The sequence below is a fragment of the Micropterus dolomieu genome, linkage group LG06 (genome assembly GCF_021292245.1).
Source record: "Micropterus dolomieu isolate WLL.071019.BEF.003 ecotype Adirondacks linkage group LG06, ASM2129224v1, whole genome shotgun sequence".
In the NCBI taxonomy this organism is placed as follows: Eukaryota; Metazoa; Chordata; class Actinopteri; order Centrarchiformes; family Centrarchidae; genus Micropterus; species Micropterus dolomieu.
The window spans coordinates 11,934,934-11,961,905 of NC_060155.1; the positions used below are offsets into that span (position 1 = coordinate 11,934,934).

General features: G+C 41.7%; 1 protein-coding gene across 4 annotated transcripts in view; it reads right to left on the bottom strand.

The window, feature by feature from the left end:
• mib1 (MIB E3 ubiquitin protein ligase 1) overlaps window positions 1-26,972 on the bottom strand; it is a 54,240-nt gene that overhangs the window by 21,701 nt on the left and 5,567 nt on the right. For all 4 annotated transcript variants that reach the window (XM_046051660.1, XM_046051659.1, XM_046051658.1 and 1 more), the window contains exons 4-12: window positions 21,304-21,408; window positions 20,201-20,267; window positions 19,468-19,672; window positions 18,872-19,055; window positions 17,582-17,726; window positions 17,337-17,470; window positions 16,365-16,472; window positions 16,057-16,254; window positions 15,745-15,896 (exon numbers count right to left, since the gene is read on the bottom strand). In XM_046051660.1, the coding sequence (XP_045907616.1) occupies window positions 15,745-15,896; window positions 16,057-16,254; window positions 16,365-16,472; window positions 17,337-17,470; window positions 17,582-17,726; window positions 18,872-19,055; window positions 19,468-19,672; window positions 20,201-20,267; window positions 21,304-21,408 (1,298 nt within the window). The remainder of the gene's footprint in view (window positions 1-15,744; window positions 15,897-16,056; window positions 16,255-16,364; window positions 16,473-17,336; window positions 17,471-17,581; window positions 17,727-18,871; window positions 19,056-19,467; window positions 19,673-20,200; window positions 20,268-21,303; window positions 21,409-26,972) is intronic.

The window sequence follows — 26,972 nt, forward strand, 5'->3', positions numbered from 1 at the left end:
CCCCCCCCCCCCCCCCAAAAAAAAAAAAAAACAGGTCTTCATCACCATCTGAAGTGAACCAAAGTTCCTGGTACAAAACAGTCTAAACAGACCTGCCTCTCATTTCAGTAAACGCAAATGGATGAGCTCTCATCAGGACTGCCAATCATGTGAAAGACAAACACATACATTTACTAAATTTCCCTCATGATCAATAAAGTATCCATCCATCTAAAACTTTTTCATGTTACCAAGAAATCAAGCTTACTGAAATTGATCAAAAGGAAGACTATTTCACATCAAAGTGAAAACAAATCTCTACAAATTTATCTTAATTAAGTAAAAATAAAAAACAAAATAATTGATTGTACTCAGCCCCAAGTCAATATTAAGTAGAGCCACCTCTGTCAGCAATTAAAGACTTAACCCTATGTGAATAGCACCCCGATTCTTCTTTGCTAAACTGCCCAAGCTCTGTTATTCCATTCCAGTCCTGCCACAAATCACAAGCCTCCAGGGGTTGCAGCAGAGAATCATCCTCACAGCATGATGCTGCCACCACCACCACGCTTTTCTGCGACTGTGTGTGTTTCTGTTAACGTGTGGTATTTGACTTGCACCAAATACAGCATTCACTCATTGACTAGCCAGTAGTGGGCCTTGCAGATAGACTTGTGGTTAACCATTTGTCACACATAGATTAGACATTGGTGATCTCCACTCAACATTTTATGAAACGTCTAAAAACAACTGGCTTCACTACTGATTATTTAAAAACAAAATCAGAAAAGCTCAATACTTCTGCAATGAATTCTGTTTTATATTTGTACTTAATTTAGAACAATTTGTAGAGATTTATATAGTTTGCCGCTTTTCTGTTGATCATAGTCAAAAACACTAAATGTCATCACTTCATACTTCTTAAACAATAACAGGAAATAAAAAGCTTCAAATATTAAAGTTTCTACAAGAAACTTCAATTCAGCTAATTAATGCTGCAATCGTTCCCACAATGATACTTCTGAACAATGTGAAGCATTTTTTAAAACATGCAAATGATTGCTCATACCAATCTGTTTTATTATATATTTTTTAAATTTTGAATGGAGATGCATCTTAAGCAGTACTCGCAGGGAGAAGAACCAATCCCACCCCTTCAATCCAGTGAAAGAAAGCACATCCATTAGTCGACTCTTTTCTTATTGATCGATTAACTGCTCAGCTAAACATTCAGCCCTGTGCTATTCATCATGGGGGAAGATGTAAGCCGTGCTGCTGAGTTTCAGGGGCAGATGGGATATCGAGATGTAATTGAGATTAAACTGGTGGGTGGCTGGAACAGGCAGGGTGGAGACCAATCGGAGGGGATACACGAAATACACAAGGGCATTGTCAGTGGAGATAGTTACAGGCCACAAAAACCTTAACCAACTGAGCAGAGATGTAATGCACACCATCAAGTTCAAATGCACGCCATGCACAGTAAGTTCACACACACAGTACATGAAAAGCTCCACTATGAGGGAATTAAGGCTGGCAGGAAAATTACAGCTGGTTTAATGTGTGGTGTGCAGATGTAGAGACAGTAGGGGAATAACAGGTGGATTGACACTTGTCATTCATTCAGCTGCGATTCTGCACTTTGTTTGTCCATGTAAGGTCAAGTTTTGTGTAGACACATTAGCTTGGAATCCATTTTATCACGCCAATGGTCTATTCTTGTAACAGCTGTAAAGAAACGAAAAGCTATAAATTGCAGTGACAATACATTAATTAAATTGCACACTTAAATCTATGCAGAATTATCTCCACCACCTATGTTATAACAGAGTGAGGGCAGAATGACTGGGAGCTTGTTAAAAGGTTTATCAAAGCAAGGACCAGAGAATTGCGTTGACATTTTTCTGGCACATGAAAATACACTTTGACAAATGTTCATGCTGTAGAGAGGGTGTTGGTGAGTTTTCACAATCTCATTCATTACAAGTGAAATGCCACCGCCTGGTTTCCATGTGATCACCATAAAGAGCATATTGGTGTGCAAAAACATGGGCTTACACATCCCGGAGTATTCCGCTGTTAAAATGCAGGTGGGGTAAGTGAGAGGACTTGGGTGCTGTCATTGAGATATGAGAGGAGAGGAGAGGACAGAGTGAAAAAGAGAGGAGGGCACAGAGGACATTGCTTCCATACAGTATAGATGTGCCCCGTGATGAGACCAACTAATTAAACAGATTCTTCAGTGGCCGCGCCTCGGGAAAGCTTGAAAAAGACACTTGAAAATTAATGAGAGCTCAAAAAGGAGAGAAAGCAACCCAAACTTTTCAGTGCCTTGGAGGTGAGACTGTCACTTGTCTCCCTGCGTTTCCAAAAGGAGTATCAACAAATAAATAAATAAGTGAGTAAGTAAGTAAATGTGAAAACAAAATAATATTTCCTGCTGTCTAACACCCTCCATGGATCAGTGCACTACACATTAACTCTTACTCTATCATCCATTTCTCTTATATGCAGTAATAATTCTAAGTATAGATGTGCGCAGACAGATGCTTTACCATAAGCAGCCTGTTCCAGCTCTATTTAAAAAGAAGAATGATAGAGACTGTGGGGGGGTCAAAAGGACACAGGGAGCGGTGGAGTTGGTGGTGAAGCATGTAAAGCGGGGGGGGGGGGGATCAAGAATACACAAGTGGAAGCACGAGAGACCACTTTATTTGGAGCTACTAAAAATAGCACAGCAAATGGTAGCAGGGGCTAGCTGGCCCACCGCTCCTCTCTCCTTCCAGGACGGTGGAATCGATAGGCAGGGAGCCGTAGGGGAGGCTTCACAGAGCCTGTAGCCAACAGTTGCTGAGGGGTGGATATGGAAGAGAAGAGGGGGGTGAGGCAAGGAGAAGAGCAGAGTGGAGTGGAGCGGAGCTGGAACTATTTTTTGCGCTGCTTGACTAAATATGGTCAGGGAGGTGGTGAGACAAGACACACGAGCAGCCCGGCAACAGGGGCCGAGGCATGTTTCAAATGCTTGGCTTCCCACAAAGTGCTAACCATTTAGCTTAGCCTTCAACACTGTGGGGTAGGTAGGAAGCTGCTGGCTGGTTGACCTCTTGTCCCTAATTTGCTGTCACTGTGTTCTTCCCGTGCTCTCTGCCCTGCAAACTGCAGCGTTATCTCTACCTGATCTTTTCGCACTAAAAAGGTGAACCTTGCCATGCACTATCAGGAAGGCATAAGCTGCGCATTGAAAGACTGCAAAAAAAAAAAATCTAAACACCAAAAATTCCAAAAAGATATTGCAATATCCTCTGTCTCCAGTCCCTGACAAGGGTAATCAAATTTGCATGGATCGCGAGGGACTATTAAAAGTACAGCTGTCTTCTACTGCAGAGGCACAGCCACCTCCTTTTTTAAATACCTCCATCACAATTCAGCTCTCAAACATTCAGTAAACTCCCTCTTCTAAGCTGCTGTATAAAGTTCCACTGAATAATAAAAGCGCATTTTAGGAGCAGGATAAAGCTCTGGGGCTGGTTGTGTGTTGATGGAATAAGAAAAAGGCAGGGTGGGAGGACGGTTGGTACACTTTCTGCCTCCTTCACCGAACAGGGCATCCTCCCAGCTCTCTCCCTCAGAATGCACATGATGGAGAGGAGAGTGCTGCAGATTTATTTTTCACCCCTCCTTCTCTCCCTCTGCTTCCCTTTTTTCCCCTAGCTCTTCATGTCAGCTCTACGTCTTCCTCTTCTAAAGGTATGACTTGTGTTTGTATGGGAATGTGTGTGCATATGTGTGTGTGAGAATGTGTGCCCACTTTCTCTCCTTTCCCCCTCCTCCCCTCCCTGACTCTGGCACTCAACCCACCCACCACCACCCCTCCTCCCCCCAGTCATAGAAGCTGATTCAGCGAGTCAGCCATGCACCCGGCACACACGATGGCTGCAGCAGCTGGAGCGCTCTCTAGGTCATTATGGCTCTCTTCACTCCGGGAAGAGGAGCAGAGGAGGGGAAGAGAGGAGGGGCAGCTCAGATAAGAAACTGATCTGACAGGTAATATATGCTCTTCCTTCGCTTTCGGATGGAGTTTACCCCTGACGGGCCTTGACGTCTCCTATCCTGTGTCTTCCCTCATTCTTCTTTCGGATGCGATCAGTTATTAACCGCATGGTTTGCCTGTGAGTCGCGTAGTCGAAAGGGGGAGTGGAATGTACTGTTCTGCAGCAGCAGCAGCAGCAGCATCACTGGGACAGAGAACTTAACCAGAGAACACCTTTGGGCTTTTTTCTCTCCTTCTCATGTTCCTCTTGTATTAAAGAAGGAAAGAAATAAAGGTAAAAAAAAAAGTATGGAGAGGAAGAGGATACAGGAGGAGATGGAACGGGGAAAAGGGAGGCTGGGGAGTTGCTATGGCCCACATGGATTTTAGCTCTTTTCTTGCGCTCTCCACTCTCTCTCATCTTGTTCTCTCTCTCTCTCCCTCCCTCCCTCCCTCCCTCTCTCTCTCTCTCTCTCTCGTGTTCCTGGCACTGGCCGGACATGCTGCAGCAGCAGAGCTCTTTGGCTCATTAGGCTTCATGGTTGCAGCCCTGCCGCTATCTAATGACGGACTCGTTAACTCAGACCTGCACTGGTGTGGAGAGACATTCCCTTATGCACAATGCACCCACTGCGTCTGACACCTTCCAAGATGTTTTTGTCACCATGACTAAGGATACTATAATTACTGGGACTTTTAATGAGTTATTTTTGTCTTTTTAAAATATATTTTTGGTCCTTTCACTTTCAATTTAACCGAAGGGCGGGTTCTTAATTGATGGGAGGTAAGTTTGAGAACACGTCGCACTTTTAAGCCCAAGGTTGGCCGATTGGGGCGGAAGGATGGAATGTGGCAACCAGAGGGATGACGAAGCATCAGAATAATGAACAGCGGGCAAGTCGGGAGTTCTGAACAGAGGGAAAAGCGGATTGACGGCATACAGATGTGAAAAGTGTGTTAACACAGATGTGTGTGTGTGTGTGTAGGGGGGGGGGGGGGGGGGGGATTGAGGATGGGGGGGAGGGGATATTGAGTAGCCATGGTTGGCTGAGAAGATGTGTGTCACTGGCTGAACCCACAGCACAGGGTAGTAACCCAGTTTTTTCTCTCTCTATCTCTGCAAAGGATTGCTATAGGCAAGGCAGGGCATGCAGGGCACACAGTACTGCAGTGCTATCGCCCAAACCAGAACAGACACAACAACCACAGGGCTAATTCTTTGGTTCACGTTCCCCAAACTCCATCCCTCTGTGTGTAGGAAGGAATTTCACTCCCCCTCACCCCCTGTTACTATTTGCTCACCCTCTCGGGTGGCTGTGACATTTCCTAAACAGGACGTCACACCTTTCGGACCAGGCTCGTCCACCAACACCCCTTCTGTTCAACCTCCCCTCATTGCTTTTCTAAACCTTTCCACTGCAAAACCATCGCACCACTTTCCCCATTTATTTAGTACTCTGCCACCAAGAATACAAACTAAAACCTAAGCTGGCATCCCCTAATCCATTTTTCATTTTACACCCATGTTACACCCATTGCCTCAGCACCCAGCCTGCTGGCTAGTTTAACATGGTTGGAGGCACTGTCAACTTGTGGAATGTGTTGGTCTGAGGTAAAGATTCATTAGAGACTTGCTAAACAATTCTCGCCACCATGCAAATGGTTACTGATCTGTTCTACACCCTCTGCAATAGAACAGCTGGTTTCACTGTAAACTGGACAGGTGAGGTTTGACCAGAGGAAAAACTGAGTGAAGTGAGAGAAGATGACCATAAAAACAGTGATCTATGTGTGGGAAGAGAGATAACAAGGTTCAGAGGGGGGTGGGGGTATAGCCAGGACCAATCCACAAGTGCTGAGTGGGCATTAGCGCCTTCATGTGACCTATGGCCTGCCTCTGCGCCTAAAGCCCAAATCCTGCTCACAATAGCTTCCTGTTCCACTTGGATCACCCTCGTTTTCAAACATCAGCAAGCGCTCTAGCTAGCCACTGGGGACGTTGCTGACACAAGAGAGACGAGGGACAGGCAAGAGAGGGGTACATATCGGTACAAGTGAGAGGTAGGAAAAGAGAAAGGATGTAGAAAGTGGGGGTGAAATGTGAGAACGAGATGGTGGTGAGGGAGACAGAATGAAAGAGAAGTGGGAGGAGAGAAGTGAAAATGTTTAGTATGTCAGCAGGGCAATTCAGCTTATAGGTGCACCCCTGCTCCCAGGACACAGCATATGATCACCGTACAAGACAAGGTGCAGACAGAGGCAACTTACACCATGGACTTTCTATCAAGGAGAAAACTCTTTTTTTTACTGCTGTTTTTGTCCAACCACTTTTCTACCTCAATTTTTTTTTCCTGGAAAGAGAAAAAGACCACCTTCTCCTTAACTGCCATAAAAAAGGGAGCTGTATTCCTCCCCCTGATCCTCCTGGGTTCTCCCAGTTGTCAGCAGGACAGCGGGGGTCACTGGGACAGTTGACTATGGTATGGACTGCAAAACTTCTGTTATGTTCAGGGGCGGGGGGACTGGCTGTTCAGCCTTACATGGCAACCAAACGAAAGCCTTGAGTGTTGAACTGAATTTACACTCAAAGTCACCTTACAGTGCAGACTACCATACTTGGGAGAAAGAACGGTGAGGAAAAATATTCTGCTCATAACTTCCTGACCTTGGCAAAAGGTGAGAACACTTCATACCTAAGATTACCTCCTTGGTGTACATACTTCTTTATGTACCCATATGAACATATGATAGCTATGGAATGTAAAGAAGTATGTATTCTTGGTGAGGTGCGAGTCCTCGTTCTGGGACAATGACGTTGGACAGCAGAGTCTAAGGATATGTTCGTGCTTTGCAGATTATTAATATGACTGTGATAATGGTGTGAGAAAAAATAGCAGGCAACGTAAAGAGAAAGACAGAAAGGGGGTAAAGGAGCAAGAGAACGGAAAAGAGAGAATGAATGTGAGAGGTAAGGCTCATACATTAGCTATACTGTCTCTGGGCAGTCTTACTGCAGCAATAATCGCTCTAGGGAACTTACTGCTTTCTCTAACTGGCTGACTTGGCCAATAAAAATCTCTCATCCAAGATATGCTAACAATTCATTGGACAATTATGTAAGTTAGCATAAAATGATAGCAATCATGTTGAGCTTGCCCTGTCAGCAGTGTAAGTTTAGCACACCACTTTAGCCACCTACACCAACTATGGGAAAACAGTCGCCTTGTGACATCACCATATGAACAGGGCCTCCTTTCATTATTGGGTGATTTTACTGCATTACAGTCTTTGAAAATCAGCCAGCTGCAACTTAGCACCAACTTCAGCAAGCAGTGAGTGGTATGCCGGAGCTGCTCCTGACCATTAATACCATAATCTTTTCCAGTGCTCCCACATGGCTCACGGGGAAAAGAAAGCAAGGTGAATTGGACCAAAATGCTGCCATTGTTGCTGTTTTTTTAAACATGCAACTGAAAGAGCAGGACATAGTTGCTGAGGAGGCAGAATGAAGAGTCAGTGAGGTTGCTGCTTCTGCTGCCACAAGCTGGCTCTATCCTACTGCTGTATCATATAGTTTCCGTGTTAACAATCTTGTGTGTTTAACTATGACTGCCCTCCCTTTATGCCGCTGCCCTTATCCGCACCCCCACCCCACATCAACCCGGCAGCCCCGTGCTCCCCTCCCTTCCCCTGATTCCTGCTCTCATTGTTCACGTTTGCTATGCTTGCCAAATGCTTTGCTGGGCTGCATGGCAGTCAGATTAGACCATCAAAAAGTGACAATGCAGGATCAGAGTCAACTCTGGCCTGTCAGCTGATTCCAATTGTTGACTGCTTCCAAAAAAAAGGCAACAGAATATGGACAGAGGCACAGAGAGAAATGAAGCGAGGGGGGAGGTGGGGAGTAGTTTTCATGGCGAGCTATTCATATCTAGCACTTTCACCTATTCTGACCCCCTCTCTGGCTTGTAGCAATTTTGGCACAGGTTTACCTCTCTTTAAGCCCCTTTTAATGTAGATCCACTGCTCTACTAGAGGTAATTCTTTCCACTGCAGTTTGTCTCAAGCTGGTAAAAACACATGAAAGAAATAATAAAAAATAACTGTGTATTATCAAAACTATTTGAGGTCTGATCATCTAATTAGATAATTAATGGCTCAAAAATACCTAATGTACTGTACGTGCACAACAGTACACTGCTAACAGTAAACCTCGGATGACCTGTGAAATGAATCTCTGAAATTAAAACACATACAGTACCTGCATATATAAAATGATTCTTCATTAAATCAGTATTGTTAGAGGCTGCAGGCTGAGATGTATTTGTGCACAATTTCTCCCGCAGTGGAGCAATAAAAAAAATAGTGTATGTATGCCACTGTAGTACGACAGCTCTATTCTAATGAAATACAAGACACTTCTTCATCCTGAGCTGATTAATATGCCAAGTGTAAGGCTGGCTTACTCTATTCTCCTTGAATGAAAGAAATATCTAAGCTGTGGTGACACAACTGATACCAACACAAGCACTAAACAATGTCCATTATTTTTACCCGAGTTTACTAATAATCTTTTTTCATTTTATTTAAGTAGTCAGAATGAAGCTGTATTTTGGCTTCAGTCCTTTAGTTTTTTTCCACCATTCTCCATTACATCCGTATTATATTCTGTCTGTCTAGGGCTCTTTTCTGTCAAGACATCAGAGGCATGTAGGATCGCATGGCTTGCACTGCATGTTTCTCCCAGGCCCTCAATAGCATTGACCTGCTGTCTGAGTGACAAACACAGCAGATGCTGACATTATCAAATGCTCAGGGCCTTTCGTCCCCCTGCTTTTGCCCTGTTATGGCCCTTAGACGAGGTGAGCAGCCTGGCCACCTGACTCTGAGTGACTGAGAGACTGTGTGTGTGTGTCTGTGTGTGTGTGTGTGTGTGTGAGCAAGCATTAATGTGCATGTGTATGTTACAAATAGACCTGCCTCTGGTGTGCCATATCAAGCTAGCCCTATGTTGACCTCCATCCTGTCCACAAGCAGTGCTGTATATCACTCAGCTGTCGCTGGCCACTCTGAGAACCTCATTTGTGCCTTGGCAGAATAAGGCAATAATTATAACAGCTGACTAAAGAAATGAAAGCTAAAAACATCTTAATGCAGAGATCGAGCAACGCAACAATCGTTTGGCAGGATGAATATTTTGTAGCACAAATAAAAGATGCTGCAGTATGGAGTATGAAAAAATCTTTAACAATACTACTGGCTAAAATACAGTAAATTTTGTTTGATGTTGCAAGAATTGTTTACTGATCTTATGATTGACTACCACTACCATAAAGCTTTAGCCACACATACACAAAAACAACCAAAGTTTTTTATGCGGGTGCTATTGTGATCGTTTTTATATTAACAAAAGGGGGGATTTTTAGTAGAGAATGTTATTACTGTACTATTACTTAATACTGTACTACTGTTGAGCCCTGAAAGACACATAAAATAATCTGCCCTCAGTCACTGTTCAAACATTACCCTCTACACAACAAATCAGTCTCTAGGACTTAAATGACTGGTTTAAATTAATGTTGTGACTTGACACCCCAGAGTGGTTCTGTAGGAACATGAGCGAGAGAGCTCGTGTATGTGGTTATGCCTCTGCATTTGTCTGTTGGCCGTCTCGGTGACCGCAGCGACAGCGAGCTTGCAGCAGGGCCCATCTGTCAGAGCCTGTAATTGCTTCATGACTCCAGGACATTTGACTCAAGTGCACTGCCACAGATTATTATTATCCTTTTCTCAGGGAACAATTTTTCTCACTCTCTGGGAGGGGGGCAAGCATAAAACTTAAAAGATAGCGAGGTGGATAAATACGCTGCCTGGGAGGCAGCAAAGGGGAAAGTTAGGTAAGGTTGATCAACTGTACCTATGTGTTATTGGTGTGGTGGTAAATGGGGTGTAGTGTGCTAAATGTACCCGTGTGTCACACAAAGTGGGTGAAGGTGAGCAGGCAAGAGAAAAAGCAGGAGAGAGACTGAGACACAGCACGGTCCATTTGGACTAGTGGGTGGACATGTTGTGATGAGCCACATCTCAGGTTTTAATAAGATGTTTAAATGCAACACGGCCTTCCTCTGCTCAGTGTTGCTCTGGTTGTTTTTGGATACAACTTTGCTGCAGTAGAGCCTTTGAGACAGTTCACTTCAACTCAACTCACTTCACAGCAGTTCCCATGTCTGCCTCTGAAACAGTGATTCCACAATGCTTTGCTAAAGCTGGTAAAATGGAACCAAATCACCTCTTGAATGGATTTGGTCCCCTTCAACCAGCTGTAGCTATGCTTTGATGACTACAGGAGCTCCTTTTGCTGTGATGCCTTCAACACAATCACTGTAATGACAGCAGGCCACTTCTTGATGATGACTGGCTCATGGCTTTCCTCTACCAACATCTGGAGTGTTCAGTGATTGTCATGTTCAATGCTAAACCTGTCTGATTCTTGACAAATAAAGAAACCGATCCCAGCTTCAAAACGTGGGTATGGTCCAATTTCCTGACTGAGTGTTACCTCTCTGCCTCCAACGGGATTGATATTCTGACCACACTATCAATGGCTGTTTCAAAAATAGCAGGGGGTGAAGGTAGACATACAGCGTGCGCTATTTCAGAAACACAGCACTCAATGCCTGTGTGAGAATGTGTGGCTGTCTTGCTGAGACACCTACTAAACTGACTGTCAATGGATGCTAACAGTAAATTACGCTGTGGGTGGGAATGGGAAAAAACATGGCACTGTAAAGAGATCTAAAGAAGAGTGCAAGAAATAAAAAAAAGGGGCAAATATAGTTGTTTAGAGACTGTACAATACACATAAACTCATACGGAAACTCTCAGGCCTCCTTTCCCTGAAGCCTCCTGCAATGATTTTACACAAGCTGGGGCAGATGAGCGAGAGATGCTCTAGAGGACAGCAGCTGAACCCACAAATCACAGGGGCAGAACGCTCGCACACAGTTGCAGCTTCACACATTAATTCGCTGTTCCTGCAGAACAACCAACCAGATCAGAACTCACACTGCGTCTGCTTTGGTGCTAAACTCAAAAATAGACAACATAACCACATGAACATCCCTGAATTATTTGTTTGATTGTTTGATATAATTTGTCTAATTACTAAAACAGATTTGAGGATGGAGGGTTTAGCACTTAACAATTAATTATTAAATTCATTAAAATAGCACTCTAGTTTTCCATTTGGCCAATAACCATGAAATCTATTTAGATAATGTAAGAAGCACTAACTCACTCAATGACGGCGGTCTGACTTGATTAGCCTAGTCTGAAATGAGCAAGAGAGAGGGTGGAAAAACTCCTAATTCAATCAGTGGCAGCTATGAAGAACATGTGAATACAGCAGCAAACTCCTAGAAATGCAAACATTTGACCCATTTTGCAGATTTGTCTCCATGGCCCTGCAATACTATTTTCTATCTAATTGTGATCCCTGTTACAATACTTATATTACGGCTCTGCCTATTAGCACTGACATTATATTGGGAATACTTGTCTGCATTTTGCACTGTGCGAATGATTGCACAGCCCTCCGTCTCCTCCGGTGAGGCGATTACCATGTGGGGTTTGCCTGTATGTTGCCACATTAAAAGAAAGCTGAGAACTATATGAGAGAGGGAGGAGGGCAAATGTTACAAGGAGGTGACACGTAAAAGGGTACAGACCGCCGCTGCAGGGCTTGTTTGGAGCCCGTTTATGAGTCATGGGCTATTAATCGTATTGTTTACAGTATTGTAGCAGCTACTGGCTTCTCGCAGCCCGAGGGAAAGACACAGAGACGAAACAGGCTCCCCTTGCAGGCTGGGGCTGCAGTAAACACACACACACACACACACACACACACACACGGAAAACACAAAATGTGGATGTCCGAGAAAATCCTTTCCTGAACATGTTACTACTGGTTATAACAGCACTTTCAATTTACTAGCAATTGTAAAACTTAACAACTAGGTCTAATTTATTAGGAATTGCCTTTACTCTCTGTAGTGGTGTGTGAGAGTAATGAACGAGGTGAAATATAGTACAACCCCCTCGTTCCTCCTGCACCGCTGTTGGTAGAGTTGATTTGTCTCTGTATTTGGTACTCCAAATTGAAAGATTCATCTGTCACGCACAGGGTTCTTCCTACGTGTCTTCCTCAATCTTCCTTCCACCGCTGAAAGACCCACCCGTGCCCTTAAAACACCCAGGCACATAACAAACACTACACACACACCAGGCACTCTGACGCAGTCTATTTGAACACAAAAGGTAGCATTTGATATTGATAACTTACACATCACTTACAAAAAGAAAGCACAACAGAACACAAAGTAGGAGGCAGTTTTTTCTCCTGTTTTACAAGAGTTGTACATAGTTTTGATGAGAAATTATAGATTACATTTGTTTAAGCCGTGTATGCCAGAACATTCTGTGCCGGTGCTCAATCTAAACACAAGGACAGACAGCGGACCTACTATCAAGAAGCAATAATAAACTCAATCATTCACTAGAAGGGCTTCATATTATCGTTCATCCAAGGGGCTTCCAATCAATTTCCACCTCCAAGCACTTCTCCATCGAAGATACTTTCTAGAAATATGCTTCTATGGTAGAAATTCCTCCAAGCACTCAATCGAACCAGCTGCCTCTCCACTAAAAACACACCCGACAAGGTACTTTCACTTCAACCAAGGGAGAGATTTTAGAGGGCTTTAGGACTTGTGGACTGTCTCCCCGATATTGCAGGAGCTCGAGTGTGAAATAAAAGTAAATGGGCAGACTGGAGAAGGCGACATATATCTTCGTTTCTGTGAAGGCAAGGGGACAGAGCGGGGACCGGAGCGAGCAACACGCACACACAGCACAACAGGAGCCCTCATACAGAAAATACTGTAGCCTACTCCAGCACTTTTCGGCATTTAATCAATGAGTCCTAGGGCAGACCACTTTTCTGCTTCTTTATATTCTGAATTCTGGTTTACATATGCACATAACGCACCCATTGCATTTTAATATTTATAATCCAAGCAATGTTCTGCAAGTCTGTGACCTTTCCTAAATACATTAACTGTTTTTCATTAAAGTTTAAAATCTGTGCAATAACAGACAACACTGTAGCGCTGTAATAATTTGTCCCTCTAGGACTACAAAGTCAGGCTGGGAATGCTGACCATATGGCAATATTTGTGTGTGTAATCGTTTGCTGGGTTTAATTTGAACAAAGGTATAACGTGGATTAATAAGATCAACCTATATCTATATAATTACATTTAATTATAGAATTTCAGGGATCATCAACTCTGGAATGACTCTGCCAAAGAGGATTGAGCAAGCTAGTTCTGTATCTTTGTAAGAAAAAAATACCACCACATTATCGTGGATTATTGCTTTTGTCATTTCTTACTTTAATTACTTTAATGATTTTGTTCTGTGTCTTTCTGCACTTTTGCTGCTGTTTATACATCTTTTTTAAAATTGTATTTCTTTTTTCTATATGGTCAATATAATTTCTGATATTGTCTTTTGTAAAGCAGTGTATATTAAAAATAAATGCTATGTAATTTGTCCTAAATAATAATAATAATTATTACTACTATCATTTTGATTACTTGCTTGTTGGAGAAAATAAATCCTTCCTTCAATCTGTATGTTACTTAAATCTGTTTGTAAATACATTTCAATGGAGATTAACCCTTTGAAAACTGATTTTAGTCATAATAAGCAATGCTTTGTGTTTTTATAAATTCTTTATGTCTATATCAATCTGCAAATAAATTGATCAGTGTACCCCACAGGAAACAGGCGCTGGCTTTAGACGATCTATTTCAGTGTGCCAGGGGTGGAGGGCTGAGTCCAGCCATGCTTGTGGCAGGTGGCAGGTGTTCCACAGCCCTCTGACCTCAATTCCATTTGTCCTCATGCCAAAAGGAATGAATGCCAGCGAAGGGGAATGACATTTAGCCTGGGATGACCACGCTCATGCGCAGACATACACACACACAAATCGCTCAGAACAGCAGCTGTTAACTTTTTGCTCCAGTCTATAACATTGACCCTGTAACGTCAATGTCCATCACCTTAAGAGACACTGGATGTTCAACCTGATACAGACAGGCGTCTTACTGAGCCATCTTTAAAATGTTCATGGTTGAGAGACAAGAATAAAACAGCCAAAGAGTGGAGAAGCAACCTGCTAGAGCTGGAAATAGCTAAGCCAAGGACAAGGCAAACTGCTGCTGCTGCACGGGCCAGACGCTTTGGGCCAGACTCTGCTTATAACACACGGTGAGGCTGACGGACCAGCATAACAGTAAAAAGAAACAACAAATGAACTTCAAGGGCTATTAGCTACACTAATAAAAAAAATCAATGCAAGACAGATGCTTTCAAGGCCTCAAAGGTAGACCAATGTCAATTTGAGACCATGCCATCTGTTGGGGAGATGGATGAAACCTATAGGCCTGCTTCAAACTTCAATCAATGTCAAACTAAATGGAGATCCCAAAGTAAATTTTATAGGAAGATGAAATGTGATCAGTGAGGTAGCAGAATTATACCTCTTTAAGGTTTAACGTCTTTAAACTACTTTTAAATTTAAGTGGAATCTGTGGAAGAATTTCAAATATTCACATAAAATGGTCGATTTATTATAGATTTATGGCTGCTTTAAACTTTTGTTCACAAAGAGAATACTAAAGAGAATTTAAAGTATCACACAAGACGGCAGTTGTGTATTGCAGAACATGTTTGGGAGATACTGAAAAAAGTGACTTTGATCTAACGCATATTTTCCTTTTGAACACATTCAAAAATGCAGTAATAATCCATGATTAAAAATTGCTCTTTACAAAAAATACAAGAATTTGTAAAATAAACGCATATTCTGAAGTGCCATACTTTTATGGACTTCTGATGACTCACTAGGATCTACTGCCAGTTAATCAAAATGTTGTATTTGTTTATAGGTCAATGATTGGACCTAGTCTGTCTCCTAGTTTAGACCTGTAGGTGGTGAGCCCACATCTTTCCTTCCAGAGGAGGATGATTAAGCAAAGGATTAGCAGCAACAGATTAGTAATTCTGCCATGACCTCTGTCCTCTAGATGCTAAAACGAAAAAAATAAAGTCTAGTGGTTGTAGTTTTGACAAATATCTCCAACGGTGTGACATGGCTTGATCATAATAATGCTTTGAAAATGTTCTTGTGTTAAACTATTGTGCTGAGGTAAATATTCAGTACCAAAGTATGTATTATATTGAGTTATTATTCAATACTCAAGTCCAAATAAGCTAAAGAATATGAGTACTAAAAATATCTGTGGTGTGTCACACATACACTCTTGAACAACCTGTCTGGTGGCCATTCATTAGGGCCAAAAATCTCTAGATAATACCAATTTGATTTCCATTTAGGGTGCTAAGATTCTAAATGCAGCTCGATTTCACTTTTAACTTTCTGTTACTTTGAGACCGCACTGTGAACCCTCTTTACTCCAATTAGGATGTATTTTCTATCAAGTTACATACAGCATGTCTCTATCTAATCTAGGCTTTACTGAAAGCATTAAGCGAACACTTATTGAGATCCCAAGGATACTATTTCCACAGTTTCCACTTAAACATGCCCTGGTCCTTCATACACACCAAACAGGTGTGACAGCTTGTGGGAGCAGGACAGTGTCTCATACCTGGGGTTTCCTCGCAGGGCAGCGTGATGCAAAGCATTGAACCCGTTATTGTTGGTGATGGTAACATCAGCACCAGCCTCCAGCAGCACTGATAGCATGTCATCTCTCTTCTTGCTTATGGCATCATGCAGGGGAGTGTCTCCCTCTGAATCCTAAAAGGGAAACCTTGTGTTACTTACTACTCTCTTACTAATCTGTGATTCAAACCCTACCATAAATTACCTCTCTACTTCCGTATTATAACAAATATACAGCCAACCATGCAGTGCACAACAATCGATGCAGACTGAAATACGTCATAATGATAAATACCTGGAGGCTGGGGTGGCAGCCAAAGTCCAGCAGGGTTTTGACCACCTGCAGGTGGCCCTTGTTGACAGCTATGTGTAAGGGAGTTTGCCTTCGCTTGTTCCTGGCGTTCAAATCAGCACCGCCCCTCTGCAGTACCTCAATGACAGAGCCCTCATCGCCAAAGGCTGCGTGGTGCACTGCCCGGTCTCCATCTTTGTCCTGAGTACAGTGACACACCCGCATAATGACTACACTTTCATGGGCTAAGATGCATTTGTGTTGAGTAAGAATATGTGTGAGAGGGGAGATATTTGTTTAATTATACCAACCTCAGCTTCCAGGTCCACACTGTGTTTAAGCAGCAGCTTTAGGACATCCACGTGACCATTCTGACTGGCTGCCTGCATAGCAGTGTGTCCAGCACACTGCCCGTTCACCTGTAAACATATCAAGAGTCAAAGTGAGAATATGTGTGCCAGTGTCATGTTTCATGTTTAGATGCATCTACTCAATTAGCTGGTCACTTGAGGGGCTAAGAGATTGGTGAGGTGTGTTTGTATTGTGCGTGTGTGTATGTGGGTGCACATGTTTCATCACCAACTTCAGCAATTCAAAAACTCGAAGCATAAATATTAATGTGGAATCCTTTGGGAGTCTCGAGACGTCTCTTGTCCTGGCAGGCGGATCACTTGGCCAAGCTCAGTGTGCTCAGCTTTAAGCAAATAATTCCACTGAAAGGCAATAGGGCATCTGGCCAGCCCTCACCACTGACACACACACACACACACACACACACACACACACACACACACACACACTCTTGCTCTCTGAGTGAAGACAGTATTGCAGACTTGATGTACCCAGCTCTCATAACCTACACAGGGCACAGGCTTCTGTCCTGTGGCATACGAGCGTTTTCCCTGGCCTATTCCTTGTGTCAGAGCACAATGTGCAACCATATGGGCTTTGTACATTTCAGCTTCTTTGTAACAGTGACTCAGGTCTGCGCTGCAGTGCACACCAATGCTCCTTGGTGCCTCCTCTGGGCCCAGCCTTAATGCTTTTCAGATAGAGTGAGGTGCAGGAGTTGGAGGATCTCAGAGTCCTTTCCTAGGAGACTCTAAGCCTCCTCAAATATACTGAGACCAGAGCAGAGCACAGCCAGGAGTATCTGCGCTCCAATTATCAATGTACTCAGATCTTTTGTATGTATTCAACTGCAAAATTACGGTTTTCATCAAAAACCCATCTAGAAACCCTGCAGCCACTCATATCAAAACACTGTATTGTTGAGCACTTACATCCACGTCAGGTCTCTTAAGGATGTCCTCCACCTTAGCCAGGTCTCCATTGGCTGCTGCCTTGACCAGTTCCTCATTGATGTCTCCAGACTCTTGTGTCTCAAATAGTTTCTTCAGCAACTGAGACAGGCGCTCTGGCAAAACAGATTGAAAACATCAGAACATGAAGGCGTGTAGATGGCAGAGAACAGGGAGCTGGAAGGACAAAGAACTAAGATGACTATGTCAGTAGTGCATGTTCATACCTCCAGAGGCGTTACTGACAGCAGAGCCAGAGGGGGCAATCTTGGTGACAGCTGCAGGATTGTACGTCCAAGAAGTTCCACACACCTCAACCTTCAGGTCACTGTCAGAGTAGATCTGCTGCACACGGCCCACCTTGCCTAGGGTCTGTTGATAAATGTTGCGACAAACTCATTAGTATATGGAGGGCTGTTGTCTTTGAGCTACGTTCTGTGTAACAGAGCCTGTAAATGCTAGAGGAAAGACGGGGAAAAGATTGTTAGAAAGAAAGGGTAGTGGAAAGGATGAAGAGGAGAAAATACCAGCTCAGCAAACCAATTGTCCTACACGGAAGAGAAACAAAGCTTGTGGCAAAAATAAAAAACTGACAAATTACAAATTTACTTGCACGAGAAAGAAGATGGATATAAAAGCAAGAGACCCTTCTAATGGCTACACTATTTTTCATCTACACATGCAACACAGATAAGACGGAGCAAAATGTTTTCCAATTTTGAATCATATAATCTCGATCCTGGCTATATGAGAAAGAGCCACTACGAGTCTGTCGAGCCGGGTCTGGGGCTGTCCTGGAGGATGCTATCAATAATGGGGACTGCTGCAGTAGAAGCAGCAGCGGGCGGCAAACAGCCGTGGTTAGTGATCAAAGCTACAACCCATCTCAGGGTTTTAAGGCTCATTAGCTGCTGAGGGGGGCCAGTTTGGCAGGGACAAGTGGCATATTGGAGTAGACTGGCGTTACATAACCTAAGGCGTGCTGGGCAGCAATGAATAAACTTCATAATAGGGAAGGGAAGAATAAAATCATGTTGAGAAAGGAAAAAGATAAATAAAAAAACAACAAAGAAACAGCCATAGACTGATTTGAGGGGAGGAATCATGTCTCAGCATGTTAGTAATACTGCAACATTTCTTTAAAGAAAATGAAGGACTGGCCCCGCTAAGTGTGAGGGGAACATTTTCTAAGATTTTCTAGCATCAAATATAACACAGATTGTTTTGGTCAGGCTTAAATGAGACTATCCACTCAAGCGTAGATTCCATTTCACTCAGACGACTTTATAGCTACAGTCCAGTGGACATTGTTGTTTTTAACATTGTATTAACCAGATTAATGAAATAAATCTACATACATTTTTTTGAAAATCAAATCACAAAACATCACACTGTCATGAAAAAGGCATATCTGAACAATGTATGAAAATAAAATTTCAATTGACACCGAAATAAAAAAAGGCCCCTTGCGAGGATGGTTAAATTTGCACAAACAAGACCATCTTTCAGACTCTTACAGGCAGCATCGCCTCAGCCCACTCTCCATGGCCTCTCTGTAGCAGCTTGATACGGTCAATGTCATAGCAAATCTGGACCAGGTCTCCCACTAGGAACTGGGAACTGCCTCCCTCTGCCCCAGCTGCTACTTCACCACTGCGCACTACATTGGCCTTTGTCAGCACTGCTGGGTTGAATGTCCATCTGAGGATACAGAAATGAATTTAAATAAATACAGAAATGAATTTAATTAAATGAATGCATTCGTAACAAATGATACCTGACCAAGTAGAGATTCAGAGCAGTCACATGGAGGATTTGCACGCTAAGATTACGTAATATAAATATATATAATATAAATTGTTAATAGGTGCAGCAACAATGATCAATGTCAGACAAAGTGGTGAGATAACATTATTATGAATACCAGAAGCGGACTGAAAATGAGTGTTACAAACCATTTCATCTTATAGTGAAAATGTACTGAAAAGTGGCAGCTTTTGACTGAGCTGAGGTGAATAGGGTTATATGGAAACTATGCTGATGTGACGATGCAGTTCGTTGGTGCCACTCATTAGCAGCCAATAAAACCGAGCTAGTCCATCCACAGACTCACCTGTTCCCACTGGGGTACTGAACGACAATATCATGATCTTCATCGATGCCACATACTGTGCCGGTGGTGGTGAGCGTCTCAAACATGCCATCGGTCCACCCACCGTGGCCATGTTGGAGGGACTGAACAATCTCTAGGTCTAAGTCGATGTTGACAAGGTCTCCAATCTGAAGTCCGCCAGGATTTCTGTTGCCATTCTGCTCACCTAGGAGATCATAGCAAAGTTAAGTCTATCTATAATAAAATGGCATGACTAAAAGTGTATCAAAAACAGCATTAGGTTTATATTAATCAACGCTTCGAATCTACAAGTAATTTTAAACAGAAATATTGGAGAGACATATAGGAAAAAACAAAAAAACAAATCTGTGAGAAAAATAGCACTACAAATCTTTTAAGTACACATGTGGTACAAATTGGTAACAACAAGGCACAGAAGCATTACTACATCAAAATTGCTGCTATGAATAATGACTAGTGCTATCCAACCCACTAAGAGATGTCTGCTGCAGTGCTGAATGTGAGAGACAATTCATTCCTGGAAGTCTTGGAATACTGTAACTAAATGACCTGAGCCTGTACCTGGTTTTAGCAGGCAGGTGACAATGTAGTGCTGCCATCTAGTGGCCAAACAGAATTAACTACAAGTGAAACTCCCCTAATGCCCTTGAATTCACTGCACCAGAACGATAGGTGAAAGAATTGGTGCAATAATGACGATGGACACACTTACCTAAAACGGGACAGTGGTCTCTGTAAAAAGAGCCTCCTTTGGCATCCTGGACACATTTCAGATCCGACTGAGAGAGAAAAGAGAGTAGGGGTTAGATTATTACCCAGGGTAATCTCATTAATGGAGGGGCACAGTGATCTTGAATAATGAAACAGATAGTTTACACACACTTCAAGCTGTGGTGTCACTGTAGTTGCCTAGAATACCAACATTATTGTTGCCCTAAGGGTAAGGCAGGACAATGAAACACTATAATGCTACAGAGAGGAAGCATCATATAATTTGTGATGACTCAGATGTGCAGCTACTGTGGCAGAGTTAGAGGGCAGAGATTATGGTGAGGCAGAGCAAACAGTCCTCTGAACTGATGGAACACTTAAGTCCTGAGTACAAGTCCCAACAAATGAAAAACTCAAGTATATCCTTCCGTATCCAGCCAGCAGGACACGTTTGATCTTATGATGCTTTGTGCACAAAGCAGACATTGCAGAACAGGAAAGGGTGTTAGCCTCACATGCTGCATATCGAACATTAACTAATCTGCAGTCGGTTTGTATTTGTTAGCAAGTTTGGATCACTGTCTTAATGAGAAACAAAGCTAAAATAAAGCTGTCAGGATGGGGGGTCTGATCCATGATTTACTTAATCCAGAGGCAGATGCCATCTACCTTCCTATTAGCCTATTACAATAACAAAGGACAAGTCTGTTATGCAACCCAGAAACCCGATTGGCCTCTTTCATAAAAAGGCAAGAGCAGTCTGGACCAATGAGGGAGATGCTTTTCATTTGAGACGCGTGTGTAGCTGCCCCAAGAGAAGGTCCCCCTCCTCTAAAGTTGACCTCCATGTTCACTCTCTCTCCCTAAAAAGCAGGAAGAACAGCTTGCCTTTATCATGCAGATACCTTCCCCTTCCAGCTGCCTGTACAATGGCGCCTTACTCATGTTGGCTGCGTGGCTCTCACAAAGGCCTGGCAGCAAAAGAAAGAGCCTCAGCCCTGTGGTCAAACACAAAAGCCACCTGACGGCTGATCTTTTGTGAGACTCTGCATGTGTGTGTGATTGAGTGAGCGTGCGTGAGGGTCATGCTGGAGGTTTGCTCACCATTCCCTCAAAGCCAACTCTGTACAGGTTCTTGGCCCCGTTGTCCCACAGTACGTAGGCGGCGCTGTGAGGGCTGGCTGCACTCCAGTCCTGGATCTCTGTCACCTGTGGAGTATGAGGAGGGATGAGAAGAGAAAGGAGGAAAAGGACACATTGAAATCATATTGTTCAAATAATAAATCCAAGGTACCCCCAGAATTCTCCAAGTTAAATTTAAGACTTTAAAAAGACCTTTTTAATACCACCTAGGATGAAATTTAATGCCAACATCACTGCAGTATAATGGAAAATCTGTAAAGATCTGTAAATCTTTTAAGCCCGGTAAAATTATTATTTACAAAGTTACCTGAATTTAATAAAGCATTTTATTATAATACGCACATTCATTTTTAATACACTATAGCTTTTTGGGGTGTGTTGTACTCTGATAACATAAAATTAATTAAATGTCACTTTGTGTTGAAAAGTGGTGGGGAAAAAGGGGTTCAGATTATGGGTGTGACGATACACTTAGCTCACCTGCACGATACACAATATTGTGTTCAGGAGAACAAGACAAAAAGATATTTTAACACTATTTTGATGATATATTCAATGCTGACATAAATGGGTGGTCTGAGGGTCCTCCCCTAGAAAATTTTGAGCATTAAACACGTATTTTGCTGCATACTGGAGACATTATTAGAAAATTAAGGTGATAATTCAAACAGTATATAATGCAGTAATCAGTAGCTTGTTTTTGTTAGCTTAAATTAACTAAGTTAACTTAGTTAAGTTGTTTTCTTATTGTGCAAATAAATCTTTCTCAAAGCATTTTCATTTGTTTCTTAACATTTCTTGATGCAAGCCATTTTCAGAACATTTTTAACAAATGCTTTAACAAAGTGATGGAGACATGTCCCCAGTGTAAATGACACCTATGAAATGAATACAATATTTGTCGCACTAAGAACTCTTAAGGTGTGAAATCAAAAATACAAAATAAATTGTGCAGTATGAGTTGTTACAATTAGTTACACCGTGGCTAGATAAGGTAATGTAATGTAATCTAATATATGCCAATGTAAATGCCAATTGCTCCAGTGATTATTAATCCTGTTTTTGCATCTAAAGACTGCTCATCTGGGTGATGTAAGTTTAATGTGCGTTAGCATGTTGGATATTTCCATTCACATAACGTTATAACAGTGGCACAACGCCGACACACAGACATGGTCCTTGTCTCACACAACTGTCTCTCCGTTGCTGTTGGAACATTCACTGACCAGGAACCTGCAGGTGGTCTTCCAGCTCCACTGTTTTATTAACGCCAAACAATGACGTAAACAATAACGTCACCTGTACTGACGTATAACATCCAAGTCACACCAAATGGAGTAAATTGTAAAGTCACACACACACACAAAGTATTTATTTATGACGTTATTTAATCCTACAAAATGGACAAGAAAAACTTTAAGACCTTTGTAAACAAAATGTAATACTTTGTAAATGAAATTTAATACTTTTAAGGCCTTATTTTTAGAACATTAAATTTAAGACTTTTTAAATACTTTTAACACCCAACGAGTACTCTGCAAATACAAATTTTGGGACAATTTTTAGTGTGAAAAAGGGGTTTCACTGGCTGTGTATAAAAATAAAAGTTTTGCCGTACTGAAAATATAATATTGACCACAGGGGGATTGTTTTCTTAGTGGAAGGTTTCAGCAGCTGTTTTTCCATCTTAAAACCTTATAATAACAGCAAATATGATACTTTATGACCCCTATAGAGAAATTATCTTTTCACATTGAAGGTCAGAGTGAAGGTTGAACAACAGAACAGCAATCCTGAAGCCAAGTGAGTATTCAGTGCCTGGTTCAAAGACAAGGTGACATCTGGTAACACAACAAACTGGGCTTCTCTAGTTGAAGGGTTCAATGTTTTGGTTGTTTGTTTTATGTACCACTTTTCTCCACGATGATATATTGTGTATGTGAGGAATGCGAAAGTCGCTGGCAAGCTGATGTAGTAAATCTAAGTGTCAGACGCTCTGCACGTTTCACCAGCACTGTGTTTCGACATCAAGGAAAATTGAATTCCTACTACTGAGAAATATTAGGAGTGGGACTCATCAAGAACAAATGTGATCAGGCTTTGATTCTTAGGGTCACTATTAGATTTTGTATAAATTCTGCAATTTTACAGTCAATCCTAATCCACCTTTCATTGTTTTACTTTATTTCAACTAGTTGGAAAGAGACAACTTTTGCAACCACAGACACATAGACAAAGGAAGGACTCAACAATAAGCATTGCCTGATTGCCAGGGGCAAGTAAATCTAGCAACTCACTTGGCCGATCAGGCAAGTGGTAAAAAGAAATTAAACACATTGTTTTGGTGTAATTTATTGTCATGTTATTAATGCTGAACCCTGAAAGGAAAGCATAAAGTTCAGCCAGACCACAGACAGAGCATGTGGGAAACACTGTTATGTCCAAAATGGCACTAAAGGTTTCAGAAGGCACTTCTTCCCTTAGATGTACTGATGTTATTAAATGTATTGATGAAAAGATGTTATTCTGCTATTGAGCAATAAACAAAAATGAGATTCTGGGTGACCAAATATGGCTAGTTGCATCATCTTTAATTAAGTCAGGGAGGTCCAAAACATTACTATCCATGTATGTTTCCATCAATTGCAACTGTGGTCATAGTTATGTCTTTGCAGTTTTTTCTTCATTGCCATCCAATCTAGTAGATATCTCATGATTTTGCAATATACAAACAGTTCCAGGCTCACGCTGTTTTTTACAGAACTTGGAAACACCACTGTAGGAAATAAATTTTATTGTAGCAATAAAACTGCCATTAATGTGTTAATAAATAAATAAGTCGGCCTTTCTCACCTTTGTGCCACTGAACCCTTCAACTTAAAAGAATTAAAGAAACAGTGTGAGCCAACAGTTGATCAAAACATATGCCAAACATTTTTACTGCAGAGTTTTTACTACTAGTCTTTCCTTGAGTTAGTACTTGTTGTATTACAATATGACTAATGCTATACCCTTTTGTAGAGAGAAACTTTTATGTGTTATGGGCATAAATATGCAATGTGCTTAATTTGGAAGATAAGGTTGGGATTTTCACATGAGGCAATTCTCTCTCCCCAACACACGCAGTGCAACACTTTCATCACATTGAGAAAGTGTCAAGAGAAGAGCCGTATTGGAGTAAATTAATTCTTTAATTAAAACCGGTGCCTTAAGTAAATACTGAAATCAAATCGTTAAATTATTTTCAGGCCCTTTACAGAGGTAATTGATTAATGGGCCTTAGGAGGTAATATTCATGCTAAACTAATGGAACATCTAAGCTGCAGGACATGCAATAGCAGTTTTCTGGAAAGCATATTGCTTACAGCATCATAAAACAGTAATGAGATATGCCATTAAATAACACAGCAAAATGAAATCTTAAATTGCCTGGAGGGACTCTTAAATTGAATACTCTGGGGTCTGGACCAGAGTCAAAATACAAGCACTTTACAGCACATTTACAGTATAAATCTAAATAGACTGTGCTAAACAAATGCAACCTCATCAGACATTGTATTAGTTTCTAATGATGTATTTAAGCCTGGAATAACCTGCAGCAAGAAGTCTCTTTATAGCCTCAGCAAAGACATATAGGAATCAGCGGATTGAAACCAAGGAATAAAGCGCTTTCAATGACACATTCTACTAGTTCCTATTTTTATTTCTGTACAAATTTACTCATTACATTTTGAGAATTTTTTGAAAGTCAACTTCAAGTCAACTATTTCCACTAAATCTGGACTATTGGCTATATCTGCTAAAGTTCGACAGCATGCGTGACTAATCATTCTTCACTATAGTAAATTATGCTATTTTTTTGGTAGAGCAAACCACTAGAAAATAATATATTTTCCCTGAACTGTCACTTTTTCCTGCACACAGAATTATCAAATTTGGTCCTGCCTCCAGCTCTCGACAAAACTCTGACCGGTGTCTTAATGGTTTCTAGCAAGCGTCGCATTTGTTACTGCAATTGCGGCATTACGTAGATGTGGTAATGCTGTGTCGTAATCAGCACAGTGCACCAGGGAAGATGCTGCCAAAACCTTCAGAGAGGAAGAAAAAAGACACCTAATTGGATGGACCAATGGAGTTCATCCAATCAGTTTTCCGCTGGTAACGTCTTTGCCACACAGCAAAAATAATCACTAAAGAAAACAAACTGCTTTTCCCTGCCATTTGATGTTGTAATATGATTTTACATCACCAGCAGGTATTTAAAAAATGCCGTTGCAAATGGCAAAAATATGATATGCTATATAACAATATGCTCTCTTGTAAAAGTGTTAGAGGAGATTACTTAAAACACAATTATTTTTTAATTTTAAATGCTTCAAAAGCAGGGGGAGGTCTACATAAGTAATATTTTGCCAGCAGAATATTCAATGTATCAGTATTTGATATTCTCAGGCACTTCAGTAACAACACATATTACTAGGACCACTATAGAAAATTGTAGATGAACATTTAATATCCAGGAATTCACATCAACTGCCAGACTACCCTGTGAACTATAAATGAAAACATGACCTGATGTTACAATTGATTTGATAACTTGCTTTGTTGCTTGTGTAACATTGCTTGTAAAGCGTTTGCTAAGTACACATGCACGTGATCAGAACTGAACCACCTCCGCCTTATTTTGAGCCAGGAAAACATTGATTATCATTGTCACGATTATTGACACATTGGCACGAGACAAGATATTGATTGTGGTTATTGTAGTATGCCTTACAATCGATTGCAGATAAGGGATAGAATTTTGAATGCCTGAAAGCCTGCAGAACAATCATATAGTTATCCTGATTTTTTCAGGATGGAACTTCAGGAACTGCAGCATAGTGCTAGGTACCACGGAACTGGACTGTTTGTGTTCTGCTTTGCCTATTATGTGCCCATGCTACAAACACGTTGAGTCAGTGACCTTCCTGTTGTGGTTGAGGCTCCTGCACATTTCAAATGAAATCATATCCTGGGATATTGTTTAGGGCAAAGGATGCTTGATTTTCCCTTATATGCAACTCTTAATGGTGGTCATGCTCCCTCCAGTGTAGGGCTGGGCAATATGACTTTTTGGTCCATATTCCGGTACTGTTAGGCTGAATACCGATAAAAATATATATCACTATTTTCTGCAAAGTGGGCTGGGTACTTTTTAGCAGGTACTTTTACTATTTGTTGTAGCTTCTTCACCGTTTTAATTATACTTCATTCTCCACCTTACACATCAGTGTGCCCTGCTTCTTCTCGTCTCTCCCTCCCTGTATGTCATCACTCCCTCCATCATTAGTAGGCTACATTGAATAAAGTCGCCAAAAAAAAACCAAACTTGTCTTCTGGACTTTTCCACCCGCGATTCCATTCAAAGCAGCAGCTGCGCCGCATGTAGAGGAGGCGTGTTGATGACGTAGCCCATCATAACAAAACTGACATGGTAGCTAACGAATGACTTCTGCACTGGTGTGTTCACTGCCACTTCTAAAATATCTACTGTGTCGCGACTTGTAACGTAATAACTCTGTATTTCTCTGAAAAATGCTACAATGTGACGCCTAACCTGTCTAATCTACTCTACTTCAGTGGAACAC